At 41.5% G+C, this 16583-nt stretch overlaps 1 protein-coding gene across 3 annotated transcripts in view; it reads right to left on the reverse strand.

Annotated features, from left to right (window-relative positions):
• Nucleotides 1-1943: 1943 nt before the first annotated feature.
• MMP12 (matrix metallopeptidase 12) overlaps nt 1944-16583 on the reverse strand; it is a 45390-nt gene continuing 30750 nt past the window's right edge. For 2 of the 3 annotated variants that reach the window (XM_019811212.3, XM_045038197.1), the window contains exons 2-10: nt 12973-13220; nt 12176-12324; nt 11963-12088; nt 9517-9678; nt 8877-9000; nt 4860-4993; nt 4339-4498; nt 3500-3603; nt 1949-2592 (exon numbers count right to left, since the gene is read on the reverse strand). In XM_019811212.3, coding sequence (XP_019666771.2) covers nt 2492-2592; nt 3500-3603; nt 4339-4498; nt 4860-4993; nt 8877-9000; nt 9517-9678; nt 11963-12088; nt 12176-12324; nt 12973-13190 — 1278 coding nt within the window. In that variant the 5' untranslated portion in view covers nt 13191-13220 and the 3' untranslated portion in view covers nt 1949-2491. Of the gene's footprint in view, nt 2593-3499; nt 3604-4338; nt 4499-4859; nt 4994-8876; nt 9001-9516; nt 9679-11962; nt 12089-12175; nt 12325-12972; nt 13221-14600; nt 14757-16583 lie in introns of those variants that run through there. The other variant, XM_003992317.5, reaches the window with a different exon arrangement.

The following is a 16583-nucleotide window of genomic DNA, read 5'->3' on the forward strand; positions in this document are numbered from 1 at the left end:
GAGAGAGAGGGAGAGAGAGAATGAATTCCTGACATGGGGCTCGATCCAACAACCCCAGAATCATGACCTGAGCTGAAATCAAGAGTCAGAAGCTCAACTGACTGAACCACCCAGGAGCCCCTCAATTAAATTTCTAAGAGGTAACATTTATTTGCATTGCTACAGAAAGGAACAATTTGCATTATTGCCATTTTTATACTATTTCTATCTTTACAGATTTATGGATAGCCTGGTCGGTGCCAAGTCAGAGGTGCTCACCCTCGTAAAATCAGCTGTCCTCCAGAGGATCTGCTAGACAATGTGAGTCACTGTATCGTAAAGACAATCGTCATTTCCAAGTCTTGGGTATTTGCTCTCTGTCATTAGCAAGATAACGCTACTACATTTCCCAAAGCAAAATGATACTCCGTGGACTGGACAAAGAATCCTTATGACATATTAAAGACCTTGTAACTGAGAGGTCAAGTGGAGGTACAAAGTGGTACAGAGTGGGTACTTTGATTTTTCTCCACGCAGTGATTTTAAAAGGCAGGGTTTTGTGGTGGTTAATAACACAGATTCTGGAGTCAAACTGACTGGCTTTGAATTTCAGCTCCAAGACTGTGTAGCCTCGGGCGAGTTGGGTTTACCTCTCGGTGCCTTGGTTTTTTTCATTTGAAACAAAAGAGAAAGACAGCATTTGCCTGGAGCTTGGGATGAAAGCACTGAGGTGTGTGTGTGTGTGTGTGTGTGTGTGCGTGCATGCACGCGCATGCATCACTTAGAACAGTGCCTGGCACACGGTTCCCATTCTAAGGATTTGTTAAACAAAATTTAAAGATGCAGCACAAACAGAGGTAGAGGGAGGAAGGGTCCACCTGTAAATCTGTGGAGGCATTTGGCACGAGGGCCGCTGAGACTGAGAAGGGCACGCTCTTGGCTTTTACTCCAGCACACTCATCTGTTAAGGGAAATGGCTGCCCCTGAATTACCTAAGGCCAAAGACAATCCAACCCAGATACCACTGTTTTCTTTTGATGTTAATCCCGTGGGGAAGTTTCTTCTTTTGAAGGATGTCCAGCGTGTAGTTTGCTGTGGGGAAATAACATTCCTTCTCAGAATGGCTTGACCCTGTGCCTTGCAAAGACAATGCCAGGATTATTATACTGAAAAAGCACTTACTAGAGAATGGATCTAAGCCCCGAAGGACAGAGAACTCCATCCCCATCTAGAATCGATCGGCTCCTCATATTTTCTGACCTCGGTTCCTCCCACCAATCAAAAGGGATCATCTGAGCTTAAATGGGACTCACTCTTGCTTGGATCTTGCCATCAGCAGTGATGGTGTGCAAATAAATGGAAAGCGACAAGCATTCCACAAACCCGTATCGTACGAACTGGAACTTTAACATGTGTATATGCAATCCAGAAATAGGGAAAGTGGGGGTCAAGGCAGCGAACAAAATCGACACTAGGCAGAACAAGTTACCAGCGTGACGTGCTCATCATGCATCTTGTTTTCTCAATGAATAAAAACCTTGAAAGAAGGTAACACTTTCTAATACTTTCTGCTAAATTTGGGGAAGCTTAGATTTAATGCCTTGTCAAGGTGACACAGTAATTACAAGGCCCGCATGGGGAGACTCGAGCCACAGTGGGAATCACAGGAGACCAGGAAGTTCCCATCACATCTTTTCTCTCCAGGCGCATGGTCGTACACTGGGCGTGCCCCTAGGGGTCACACGCAGTCCAGAGAATGCTTTCCTGCCTTGAGACCAGGGATTTAGGTAGCCTTAGATAGGTGGCCACGGCAAATATGACCTCTCCCATTTGCCATACTCCCGTTCACACCTCACTCATGTAGAGACTCTTTATTTAGGAGTAGGTCCAAAACTATTTTCAAAATACAGTTTTTCATGAAAAAATTCCCAGGAACCAAATACTTTCTTTCAAAGTTTTTATTTCAGCAAAAGAAAATATATATATATATGTATACTTCAGATACGATTTAGAAAAGTCAACACTGACAACAGAATAAAATAACATTATCACCATAATTATATAATTTACTTATATATTACTTACATTAATTGCCATTTCCTGGTATATTCTGTTTTTACTCCAAAAGAATTAAAAAAATGTACTTGTTGAAACCTTCAATGGCCACAGAAACAAATTATTTCTTAATATTAGTTAAGGCAAAGAAATCATGATAATGTCTCAGTTGTGGGATGGTCAGGGACCAAGATAGTCTATGGCCCCTTGAAGGTGTCTGTTTTGAAGCTGAATAGTTGAATCAAGTAAAAATTGACAGTGAGGGTTTTCAAAATCGAAAAATCTTATGCAATTTGTATGACCATTTACGTGTATGATCGTTTATCTCTGGCCTATAGACTTTACCTTATTTTATGAAACGCACCAGCATGCACTGGTACGCTGGCCACAGAGCAAGTAAGCAATAAATTCTTATTTAACTGAAGTGAATTGACAAACATTACTAATTACACCCTTCCTAACAACCTAACTTGATATCGTGTTTCAGCCTTTTGGTGACACGATGGGATAGGACATCATATTCCGATACATGAGATCCTTGGAAGAAATAGTAGTGTCCTGAAAACGAAAACACATTGAATAGCTTAAATCCCCACTTGCATTTTTAAAAAAAAAAAGGTAACACACATCTGTGTTTTTACAGAATATCTATATTAGACCAGACTTATAGATGGTTTATATCAGACATTTGAGAATATAAGCGTTGGGTCCTGGCACTGGGTATCCTGTCCCTGGATATGTGTTTATCATCATTTCACCATTAAGTATCTTTAGTAATTTTATTGAGAAGATTACTTGGTCTTAGAAACCGACTATTAAGAGGTGAGTTTTTGAAAAGTCACACTCCAGGTGGAGAACTCAGAGTGAGAGGAAAGACACTGGGCCCAGGCAGGGCACACGGAGGCCTTGATGGAGAAGGAAGACAGACAGGGGCATTGGCATAGAAGCCAAACGCCTTGGCCCAGCCAACAATTTGCTTAGGCTGACCTTGCCTGAGGATATTCCTCAACACAAACGCAAACAAGCTCAGCGTTTTTTTTTTTTTAATCCCACCCTTAGCCCTGCCCCATGAAAACCCACAAAGGGTGGAGGGGGCTGCCAGGAAGGGAAAAAAATGCAAGGCACAAATAAGTGTGTGAGTCCAGCTTGCCCGAGACTTGCCATGTGCCCACTTGCACAACTGCAAAGCTTGATGGGAACAGCAACTCCAGAGACTCAGACACATAGACGCGGCAACAACCATATGCTCCCACCTGCTAGACCACCCTAGAAATAAACTGTTGGTTCTAGCTCCCTCATTCTTCAAGCCTACCGATTCTCAACTAAGCAGACTATGAATTTTCTGTCCGTGGCCCTGTGGAGAGATTCAAGGTTCTGTTCTTTTCTGATTTGATTCCACATCCTCTGACCTTGGAGCCTTTATAATCTTCAGTGTTTTAAAAAGGGATTCCCATAATCTACTTACTGTTATTATAGTAGACTGCATCGATTTTAGGCCCAATGCCCGGAAAGGCTTTGGTAATGAATTTGGGATAACCGGGGTCCATGAGTTGTCTCCTCTCGTCGTACCTGAGCAAAAAAACAATCAGTAGGACCTCCATTGAAAAATGGATTTCATGATGTAGACCTTGATATTTTATGACATGAACCACAAAACCCACCTATTCTCTCTTGAAAGGCTTTTTCTGAACAGGCTTAAACTGAGCTGATAAGAAGATCAAAGACCTAAGCAGTTCACTGATTTATTCCTAGTCCCCACAGGACTCGGACCCTAGGAGTCCCAATTTCTGGTCAGGAACTTCCCTCGCTCCTGCGCAAGGCCTGCACCAGGACCTGGTCTTGCGTTACAGAGCCAGACTGTCTAATCTCCTGTTAGGGAAGACCTTGCAGGATTTGCTGTCACTCAGAAGATGGTCTCCTCATTTTGTCTTCCTGGGTCCAAGGTTATGAAAAGGAATCTGAAAATACCCACAGTCCCTAAAGAAACTGTGTAAATTCTGGGTCTTGTACATTATACCACTATTTCCCAATGTGTCTGCACTATGATTAATAATGGAACATTTTATTTAAAGTGTTCCTTTAAAAAAAAACACATCGTGTGCCATCTTAAAATCAGAATCCAGAAGTCCCGAGAACTGACCCAGGATGATAATTAACTATTCCAGACGTATGTTCTCTTGATCTCTCTTCTAGGAAGGTCAAGGATCCTTAGGAATTTAAATAGAAAAACTACCTACTGGAGAACCCCACTCCCTGCCCATTCCACAAATTTTAGGAGTCAAATAACCAATCATTAAAGCTCACCTCCAATATTGATTACCTACAAAGAAGTAGGTCTTATAGAGAAGTGGATTAAAAACAGCTGCATCAATTTTTTTCATAAAGTTAGGAAAGCCCAAAGAACGTACATTCTTGGGATAGAGTCGTTGTGGTCTTAAGTTGCTAATTACCCAATACTTATCATCTGTGAAGATAAAGAAAAAGAATACACTGGAGTCATATAAAAAGAGTCACAGAAACACTGACTCACTACAATGTCATTCTTTATCCATAGTTCTAAAACATACTGCTCTTTGCTCTTGAACATGATTTGTCTCCAGTGGTTCTGTATATTTTTCACAAGTATTATGATCGATATTTGACAAATTTTTCCTGAAATTTTTACACATTACCTAGGTATTTAAGCTATTTTTGGCTCATAGTTAAGACTCACCATTAATTAGATCTGGGGTATTTTTTTCTATGTTTATAAAAATTAGTAGTATTTCCTTCATGTATTCTCTTCCTTGAAGTACACTCAATAGCAAACTAAACATGAGAGTTACCTTTAAAAAGAAAGACTTGATTTCTGTCTCCAATTTCATAAGCAGCTTGAATGCCAGATGGTAAGGTTGGCCAGAAAGAAGAAATTAAACTAATATTGCTCTTTGGACTCTCAGGATTCCTCCACCCAAAGTATCTGATGAAAAACATTTAAAACATGTTAAAAAATCACTGTAGACTCAAGAGCCATGAAATGTTCAGTGGGAATGACCTAAAACAATGCTGTTTCTCAATATTCTTACATTCTGTTCCATGAATGTCTCCCTAGGAGCACGAGGAAAGGACCTTAATCAAGTCTTTCATAATAACAATGATCTGAATGGGCAAACCACCATATGCAAGCTTTGATACTTCAAGGGATCTAGGTTTTCATCTGCACCCACAATTCATTCACCAGTTTTGTAATCTAAATGAAGTTATTCAACCTAAATGTCCAGTTTTGGGATCTCAAGAATGGAGAATAACGAAACCGGAAATCATTTACAAGAAGAAAATTGGGAAAAAAAAACCCACAAATATGTGGAGACTGAGTAAGATGCTACTGAACAACCAATAAAGAATGAAGAAATCAAAAAAGGACTTAAAAATTGCCTTGAGACAAATGAAAATGAAAACATAACAGTCTAAACTCTTAGGGAAGCAGCAAAAGCAGTTCTAAGAGGGAAGTTTATAGCAATATAGGCCTACCTCAAAAAAACAAGAGAAACCCCAAATAAACAATCTAACTTGACATCTAAAGGAACTGGAAAAAGAGCAAAGAGAGCCCAAAGCTAGTTAAAAGAAGGAAATAATAAAGATCAGAGTGGAAATACATGAAATAAAGACTGAGAAAAAATTTACAAGATTAATGAAAGTAAGATTTTGGCCTTTCAAAAGATAAACAAAATTGATAAGCTGTTATCCAGACTCACCGGAAAAAAAAAAAAAAAAAAGAGGGCTCACATAAATACATTCAGAAATGAAAGGGAAGTTACAATGGATTCCAAAGAAATACAAACAATCACAACAGACTACTATTAACAATTATGTGTGAACAAACTGGACAACCAGAAGAAATGGATATAATTTCTCAGAAACATACAATCTTTCAAGACTGAATCAGAAAGAAATAGAAAATTTGAACAGACACTACCAGAAATGAAATTGAGTAATCAAAAGCTCTCAACAAACAAAAATCCAGGATCAGGCAGTTTCACAGGTGAATCCTGCCAAACAATGAAAGAAGACTTAATACCTACCCTTCTCAAATTATTCAAAAAAAAAAAAGAAAGTGAAGGGGAAGGAATGCTCCCAAACTCATTCTACAAGGCCAGCATTACTCTGATACCAAAATCAAACAAACGCACTACAAAAAAAGAAAATTACAGGCCGATATTCCTGATGAACATAGATACAAAAATTCTCAACAAAATATTAGCAAGCCAAATTCAACAACACATCAAAAGGATCATATACCACCATCAAGTGGAATGTATTCCAAGCATGCAAGGATGGTTCAATATCCACAAATCATTGCAATATATCACATGAACAAAACGAAGGCTAAAAATCTACGATCGTTTCAATCGCTGCAGAAAAATAAATGGACAAAATTTAACAGTGATTCACGATCAAAACTCTCAACAAAATGGTTATAGAGGAAATATATGTCAACATAATAAAGGCCATGCATGGCAAACCCATAGCTGGCATTATACTAAATGGTGAAAACAGAAAGCTTTTCCTTTACCATCAGGAACAAGACCATGAAGTTCACTCTTATTGGAAGTCCTAATCACAGAAATTAGGCAAGAAAAAAAAAGGGGGACATCCAAATTGGAAAGGAAGAAATAAGACTGTCACTATTTGCAGATGACATAATACTACCTATACAAAACCCTACAGACACCACCAAAAAACTAGTACAACTAATAAGTGAACCTAGTAAAGATTCAGGATAAAAAACCAATACACAGAAATCTGTTGTTTCTGTACATTAATAATAAACTATCAGAAGAAATTAATAGTACATTCCAATTTATAATTGTATCAAAAAAATAAAGTACTTCAGAATAAATTTTGCCAAGGAAGTGAAAGACCTGTACTCTGAAAACTTTGAAGATGCTAATGAAAGAACTGACGATGACACAAATAAATGGAAATCTATTCCATGCTCGTGGATGGCAAGAGGAAATATTACCAAAATATCCATACTATCCAAAGCAATTTACAGATTGAGATCTCTATCAAAATAGTTACATCACTTTTCACAGAACTAGAACAAAGACTCTTCAAATCTGTATGGAACCACAAAAGATCCTAAGTAGCAAAAGCAAACTTGAGAAAGAACAAAGCCGGAGGTAAAATGCTCCAGATTTCTACACAGCAAAATTAATCAAACCAGTATGGTATTAGGACAACAACAGTCACAGAGATCAATAAACAGAATATAGGGCGCAGAAATAAACCCACACTTATATGGTCAATTAATTTATGACAAAGGAGCTGAGAACATACAACAGGGAAAGGACAGTCTCTTCAACAAATGGTGTCAGGAAAACTGGACAGCTACATGCAGAAGAATGAAACCAGACCACTTTCTTACATCACATACAGAAAAAAACTCAAAATGGATTTTTCTGTAGAACCGGAAACCATAACACTTCTAGAAGAAAACATAGGCAGTGAGCTCTTTGACACTAGCTTTAGAGACTTCTTTTTTTTTTTTTTTTAATCTGTCCCCTCAGACAAGGACAACAAAAGCACAAATAGACAAGTGGGACTGCATCAAACTAAAAACCTTTTGTACAGTGAAGGAAACCATCAACAAAAGGAAAAGGCAAACTATTTAATGGGAGACTCTTGCCGGAGATATATCCAATAAAATGTTAACATCCAAAATATATAAAGAACTCATACAACTTGATATTTAAAAAAAAATCAATCTGATAAAAAAAAAATAGAGGCCTGGCACAGATATTTTTCTAGAGAAGACCTACAGATAGCCAACAGAGACATGAATAGATGCTCAACACCACTATCAGGAAATGCAAATAAAACCACAATGAGCTATGACCTTACTCCTGTCGAAATGACTGTCATCAAAAAGACAAGAAATAACAGGTGGTGGTGAAGATGTGGAGAAAAGGAAGCCCTCAAGCACCGTTGGTGGGAATGCAGATTGATGTGATTTCACTCAGATGTGGAGTCTACAAAACAACAAAAACAAATGAACAAACAAAACAGAAGAGAAGCAGACTCACAGATACAAACTGACGGTTGCCAGAGGGGAGTCAGTCGGGGTAGACAAAATAGCTGGAGGGGATTCAGAGGCACAAACTTCGGTGATGAAATAAGTAAGACACAGACAGGTAATGTACAGCATAAGGAATACAGTCAATAATGTTGTAAGAACTTTAAGTGGTGAGAGATGGTAAATAGACTTACTCTGGTGACCTTTGGTAATATACATAAATATCAAATTACTGTGTTGAGCACCTGAAACTAATACGATGTTGTATGTCAATTACTCTTCCATTTAAAAAATGGAGAATATTTGTCCCGTCCATCAAATACTAATTTTCTCCACTCCTCATACCTCCAATACCTGCTTCAGTCTGTGCTCTAAGGCAGAAACCATTAAGTTATCCTGGAATTACTTTCTCTGTAATCAGGAATCAAGACTTTTAATAGGTACTGTCACACCTGTAGTCCCAGACTTAACCATTTTTACCTGTGATTAAAAAAGCCTTGTTCCACTTCTTCCTGTCTTGTCTTTCCTCACCCCAGATTCGTACTGTAAATCTTTTTTCTTTTTTTTTACTTACTAATCTTATCATTAAACACAAATACAATCACACCATTCTCTTCCTTCAAAACCTTCAGGCTGTCTACTTCCTACAGAATTCAGTCCAAGTCCCTCTTCATTTTCATCTACGTCATTCTCCATCATTTTCCACGATTCTCTGACCAAAAAAAAACAATATAAATCCAAGGACAGAGCCTCCCATATTGGCTAGATGTAAGGAGGATTCTTCTACCTGTCTTTAAAGAATATGATTTTATTTCCCACAGTAGTGGCAGCGTCAAGACTCAGAATGGGGTTGCAGGTGGCCGATTCTGTACTGTCAGGATGTGATGGGGGTTGGCGCCTTTCTGGACCTCCTGTAAAATACATTTCAAGAAGCATTAGGGGAAAAAATCTGCATTTTAGCTGCTAAAGGGAAGAATCATTCTTTTACAACATTCACTTTTCGGGATGAGAAATGCATAAAAAGCAACTTAGGCTTCCTATAATATTCATAGGAAGCATATAATAAAGATCTTTCTCCCACGTGGTTGCAACATCATGGGAGGAGAAAAATCTGATCACTCCAGTTTTCCTGTTCCGGTCAGATTACTTCTCTGTGTGCCTTCGTCAAAGACAATGGTATGTTGGACAGAAAGAACATGCTTGAGGCCAGAAGACTCAGAATCTGCCCCTGTCACTGGCATTAGCACACCGGGTCTCTGTGCTTTTCTGTAAAATGAAGATAATATCTGGGTGACCTACCTCACAGGGTTTTCAGGGGGCTCAAGAGAAAAGATCCATGTTAAAGTTTTTTCAGATGCAGATATTATGAGACTATTCATGAGAGTGAGTATCTTTGTGAAGCAAAATGGTAAAGAAATTCAACTCACCATAGAGAGACTGAATGCCACGTACGTCATCAGAAGAGAGGCGAAAGGTGTTGGGGTCAACGTAACGGTAAGTAGGGAACATTATGGCTTTTGGATCACTGGAATGGCCAAGACCCAAGGAATGGCCAAGCTCATGAACAGCAACTAGGAACAAGTTTGTGCCTAAGAGGAAATCAGAGGGGGGGGAAAAGAGCAGTGAAATGTATTTGCATCCAGAGGACAATGACACAACTGAAATCTGACACAATGAAAGGGGACGCATTTGCGAATACTTTACTTATTTCCTTTCTCTCTTACATAAGGTTTTTTGATGTCAGCACTATTGACTTTATAGGCCAGATAATCCCTTGTTGTTAGGGCTGTCCTGTGTATCACAGATGTCTAGAAATCTCTGGGTCTGCCACTTAAAATTCTTTCTTGTTTTTTAACATTTATTCATTTTTGAGAGAGAGATAGAGAGCGTGAGCAAGGGAGGGGCAGAGAGAGGGGGACAGAATATCTGAAGCAGGTTCTGTGCTGACAGCAGAGAGCCCTTTGTGGAGCTCGAACCCACAAACCGCGAGATCATGACCTGAGCCAAAGTCGGACGCTTAACCGACTGAGCCACCCAGGTGCCCTCGGGTTTGCCACTTAAATTCAAGTAGCATACTCCCTCCACTTTGACAACCAAAAATGTCTCTCCACACCATCAAATTTCCCGTTGGGGGCAAAAAGGATCACAGCAGCAGCTCACATGACATGTGTTCTGTCGTGAACACTTCTAGAATGTTGTCTTGTCGCTGTGTTTACTGGTTCTCACCACTTCTACAACATTCCCGTTCCATTCCGCAGGTATGCTTGATCAGACTTCAGTGGATATGGAAATGCCTTTACTAACCATCCTTTACTAAACCCAAATAAAAGGCCAAATTAAGTTCCAGGTCCTCTGAGCCACCAAGGAATGTATCATACCCTCTCTGTTCCTTGTGAAACTTGAAAGGAAGCCAGCACTCAGTCTATTTATGGACGAGGACACAGTATCAGCAAGATTAATGGACCAAATTAAGGGCTTGAACCAAGAATCACATCTAAATGTCTTGGCTCAAAAGCTCCTTTTTTTACTATACATGACTCAAAATGAAGGCAAAGTCTATGCTTACAATGTAGACACAGTGACGTCACCAAGTTACAGTCTCACCTGTTCATTTTTTCTGTATGTTCTAGAGAGATGCACATTTGTAGGGAAGAGAGAAGGGGCGTGTCCTTTCTCTCACATTTCTCAGTTTTCAGAAGATTTGACTAGCCCTGGACTGTTATGATTTTTTTTTAAATCTCTGTTCTACTCGCACGCCTTCATTTTTATCTTTCTTTTTCTACGGCACAACTGAAGCTCAGAAAAATAGATTTTCCCAGAGTCACACGCCATTTAGCTGCAGGGTGTGGCCAGTACCCAAGAGTGAGCATCTCTGGGGGGCTCTTCAGGAACACAGACCCCCTAAGCATTCCCTCTAACACTGGGCTGAGCAACTGACTCACTTCTCTCCAATAATGAGAAAGAACCAAAGACTGTCATTCTCTGCATTCTGCCTAAAACCGGGAAAAGTAAACAAAACCTATTACATTTTGACCTAAATCCTAAATCTATCCTAGTCTCCATCCCTGTAATGTGTTGCACACAAGACCACCACCGGTCCTTATCTCAAAATCCTGGGTGTCTGTCTGTCCTCTGTTTCCCACCCCATCGTGTGCTTTTTGTCTCAGTGCAAAACTCCTCTTCTCGATAAAGAACTTAATAAGCCTTGGGGCATGCATCAGACTAAAACAAACAGCCTTTCTGGTCTGTAAAAACATTGCCATCCGATGCATGTAGTATCGGCCAGAGAGAGGGGGATGCTGAGAGAAGCTCATTCTTGAAGACCTTCTCTCCAATGACTTCCCTCGTGAGTCAGTCATACAGCATAGAATTTCCCACAGAGAGACTAGGAAGGCTTGTGATAGGATGGTTTGAATTTTCCAATGGGTAGTGATTCCTTCAAACAGGGGAGAGTAGTTGTTCCTCTTCCCCAACTGCCTGAGAGGGATGGTGAGTTACAGCCTCCTCCGTAAATACACACAAGGTATTGCTTTGTTCAAGGGTCAGCTGGGCATCCTGAAATTTCTATCCCGGAAGCTCAGGAGACTAGTGACCATATAACCTTGTGTTTTGCGACAGGCATTTCTAAACTTTCTATTATAGAACTTCATCTTTCTGCGCCACTAGAAACCTAAGGAAACGTCAGCATATGATGACATGTGTGGATGACCACGTACATGAGGACGGCTGTATGCCCGGGGTTGGCATCTGCTTTTGCTGGACTTCACGGACTGTGCCGTCAAGAACTGACCGCCTAAATGCTTTTACCTTTCCAAACTATGGCTTCTCAGCTTCCCGAGTTCACACTCCGGGTGAGCTTTTATTTTTGCCTACCTCTGTAGTTGGCAGTCCAGGTTTCAGCCTCGTCGAAATGTGTGTCTCCCCCAATACCGGGTCCGGGTCCGAAAGCATGGGCTATGATTCCCCCTCTGCCGTCAAAAGGATTGAAGTCTCCATGAGCTTTTGAAAGAGTAAAGACAATTAGTCCTTCTTTACAGACAACAGGTCGTGCCAATGACACAGATGAAAGAAGTCCACCTCCTTTACCTCCAGAGGCAAATCCGATCATAATGTCAGCCTCTCCTGAGTGAATTTTCCTGAATTTCAGGGGAGTCACATCACTCCATACTTGAAAAGCTTTTTGGATGGCATAGTCAACATCTGCAGGCTTCATGTCAGGAGTGTAACTGTTGATTCTGTATGAGAGGGAGAGGGAGAGGGAGAGGGAGAGGGAGAGGGAGAGGGAGAGGGAGAGGGAGAGGGAGAGGGAGAGGGAGAGGGAGGGAGAGAAATATATGGGAACCATGTGTTAGTTCTTATTGTGACACCTCACTTCTGTCTGCATCGCTGGAGAAAGAATCACCTCGTAAATCGATACTCTGGATAACCAAACCCCACATCATTAACTACTAAAACATGTATCCTTGGACAGCTTCCTCCTGAAACAGAATCTAACTGGATTTCTTCTCATTTATGATTTATGGGTTTTCTCTGCGAAGGACTTACATTCATAGAAGCCTATGCCTTTTGTCCCCACTCCCAGACGTCTGGATTTATCCATCTTGACTATCCTATAAAATGCTCTCCTGTCTCTTGTTTATCATAGATATAGCTTGATTCTCCTTTTATTTGAAGGCTTTCTACTCTGCTCTGGGTGGACAAGCCAAACAGTCCCTCTTTGAGTGAACAATCCCCCCTTCCAGAAAGAACGAATTTTAACACAGGGATGGCGTTGACAATCGAGAGAGGCTTCTCACCTACTCTCAGACTTGGGGCTATATCTAAACAGTTCGGGCTTCTGGAAGTCAGACCTCAGGGAAAGGAGAAAACCGCCACGACGTTACCTGTAGGTGAGAAAGCGTTTCTTCCACACTGGCCTCCCTGCCAGTGTCCTGAACTCGTGGACATCAGGGACCCCACATCGGGGCATGTGCATCATGTCCAGAGTAGAGGCGTCCAGTCTCCCAGTCACTTTCAGCCCCAAGAACTGCTGCATTTCCTGAAGTTTATTCTTCATCAAGTTCGGACCGACTTTCATTTTTGTCACTGGAACTCCATCCATGACAAAACCGTAAAAAGATTTCAGGTACCCCTGGAAAGATGTACTTCGTTAGATGCTCTACTTTAGTTAGACGTTCTACTACACGGAGAGGATTCTGAGGCACCTCTGTATATATGACTCAACGGTACACTGATGCTTCTGAACCAGGTATCAGACAATTAATTATAATGAGAAAAAAAATCTTTATTTTCTGTGCCATCAAGCTGAAGTCATAAACCATTAGCGATATTGATTGTTGGAAGCCCACTGAAAACACCTTGATGTCTCCCTACCTCTCTGAACGGGCTTCTATTTTTTTAAAATATATTTCAGCATCTAGCACATCACAGCATCAAGTAAAGAGCAAGACCTTCATTGTCAGGATGCACAAATTATTAGTTTAAGTTGGGATAAAATTTTCCTGCTTACAAATCCAAAGCTCAACACAATGGACAACCATGACAAGTTCAAAGTGAAAAGAGTCTTGGAAAACGGGGAGAGCATCCAAACTCATAATTAGAGGAAAAGAGACAAATGGAAAAAAAAATCCTGTTTTTTATTTTTAATTTTTTTTAACGTTTATTTATTTTTGAGACAGAGAGAGACAGAGCATGAATGGGAGAGGGTCAGAGAGAGGGAGACACAGAATCTGAAACAGGCTCCAGGCTCTGAGCTGTCAGCACAGAGCCCGAACTCACGGACCGTGAAATCATGACCTGAGCCGAAGTTGGCTGCTTAACCGACTGAGCCACTCAGGCACCCCAAAAAATCCTGTCTTTAAAAAAAAGCTCATGAAGAAACAGCTGGGGGGGCGCCTGGGTGGCGCAGTCGGTTAAGCGTCCGACTTCGGCCAGGTCACGATCTCGCGGTCCGTGAGTTCGAGCCCCGCGTCGGGCTCTGGGCTGATGGCTCGGAGCCTGGAGCCTGTTTCCGATTCTGTGTCTCCCTCTCTCTCTGCTCCTCCCCCATTCATGCTCTGTCTCTCTCTGTCCCAAAAATAAATTAAAAAACGTTGAAAAAAAAAAAAAAAAGAAACAGCTGGGATGAGTGAAGGTAACAAGTCGTCTTGAAAGATCATGGCGGGCTGAAGTGGTTAAATAATGAAGCCACTGTTTAAACCTCAGATTGTTAAATGACATTAAACGATGATTGTAAAACATGGACCAGATGTACGACTCCAATTATTTTTTAACTAAAACTCTTTGGCCACAGCATTTTAGCAAAAGAAACAAAGTCCTACCCCAATTTTATAAAACTTTCAAAACCAGTACTTCTCCTACATTCGTCTTTGGCAAAGAAAAATACAGCGTTCAAAGCAAAGAGCCGCCTAAACCAGTTTGCAGCTAGTCCGTGTCAAGAGAAAACTGGTCAATGCGATCAATTTTGAAGACAAAAGTCAGGCTGCGTAAATGCTGTGGGGTCAGTACTTACTTCAGCGAAGAGCACATCATTCTCCTCAGAGCCTGTGGAGTTAGTCACAGGAACGGCTCCAGAGGCAGTGGCCTGTAGGACCAGCATCAACAGAGGAAACTTCATTCTCCACTTCTGGAGGGTTCTCCCCAACTAACCCTGTTCCTCCTCTGTACAAAGTTCCTCAAATGTCCCTGCTTATATAGCCCTTAGGCCCTGTTCTGTGAATATGAAATCCTGGGTGACTCACAGTTGATATCATCCCTTATCTCAAAAACCCGCAAACACAAGCACAGATATTTTTCTAGGACCAACAATTGGTCAATTTGCACCGAACTCATGACTCAGGCAATTCAGAGTATATTTCCTCAAAATAAAGAGGCCCTATGAAATAAGGCATTATATGAGGACCACTAAGCACTACAATGTTACAGTAACTTAGAAACTTATGTCTAGAAAGCTCAGTGTCTGAATTTTTGCTATAATAATTTCCTTATATTTATTATAGGCAAAATAAGCTTTTTAAAAAACATGTAAAAAGTTGGATGCATAAAGGCCTTTTTTCTAACTTGGAAGAATCCTCTCCAAGCTGAGTCTAGCTCCCTAGAGAACTGTGATGTATGGAGACATCGTGTTGAACAAGGAAAAGTCTGTAACATCACGATGCTTTGATGTTTTGTTCTGTGTGCAGGCTGTGGAGACAGATCCCAGAGGTGGATCCCCGTGCCTCCCTAACTGGCTGGAGTCAGCAGCTTAAGGTCAACTGTGTAGGGTAAACGTTTGCTCCCGGAATCGATCTCCCTCTCCCCTCAGCTCCCCCCTTTTCCCTTGATGTGGTTGCTCTGTTCGCACAGCATCTGCCTCTCAGTCAGTAGGGAATGCTCGAAGACGAGCATTAGATTCCCTCTAAGAATCCAGGAATAAACCACGATGGTGGAAGCGTGAGCGGTGGGGCTGTCCCCCGATTCTGTGTGAACGGTCTGGTGGTGGAGGGGTCGCATGACACTGGGTTAGGGTTCAGCCACTGCTGTCACCCGCCTCCCAGTGGGTCCCCAGCACTTCCCTGAGGCTGATGCTCCGGGCAAACAAGGGATCTGTCTACCCTACAGCCGGCATCCCACCTCCACCTCTGCCCTTTCAGGCTCTCCGATTTGACCTCTAGGATCTTCAGCTGTTTTGTCTGAAATGAGGCTGATAACCTTCACCTCCTTATGCTTTTGTGATGATTACACAAGACGGTGTATTATAAATACCAGCTCATAGTCGTATTATCCGTCTATAGTGGTATAGACGAATATTCATGTCCTTTCTCTTGGCCCAAAAGGAGAGCATCATGCACCTTTAGGGTGCACCCAGGTGAGGCTGTATGTCCCACGAAAACGAGGATCAAGCAGAAGTATTGGAAGGCAGTTCTGTCAGATACTGAACTTAAGAATCATTGGAGAAGCATGATGGTCTGGCTAGGAAGCAGCAGAACATGGGATTTAGAGAAAACATGGGAGGGGCTGGTTCTCTGGCCGCAGAGCGTTGCCCCATGAGGGCAGGGTCTGGCTGCATTGTTCAGCCTGTATTTCTGGTGCCTAAAACCACCTTGAGGTCAGTAGGTGCTCAAGAAATAGGTATGGAGCAACCTCGTTGGAGAATAGGGCCGGTAGAACAACAGCAGTGAACCGTCTTTGTGGGAGCCGTTGTTACACAGCAGGTGTGCCCCTAAATCTCACTTGAAAGCACACGAGAACCCATCGTATTCCTAAGCAGGAAGGGGTCGGGTGCGGGGAAGACTTTCAGGAAGTCTAGAAAGCGTAGGATGTAAAATACAAGGTAAAAGCCGCCCAACTACAAAGGAAGTGAAAAATGTCCTCACTGGAAGCTGTCTTTAAAAGCAAAAAACAAAACAAAACAAAAAACTGGGGTAGCTCGTGGCTCAGTAGGTTAAGTGTCCGACTTTAGCTCAGGTCATAATCTCACGGTTTTCGGGTTTGAGTGCCACATCAGGCTCTGTGC

This window comes from Felis catus, chromosome D1 (assembly GCF_018350175.1).
Source record: "Felis catus isolate Fca126 chromosome D1, F.catus_Fca126_mat1.0, whole genome shotgun sequence".
Classification (NCBI taxonomy): domain Eukaryota; kingdom Metazoa; phylum Chordata; class Mammalia; order Carnivora; family Felidae; genus Felis; species Felis catus.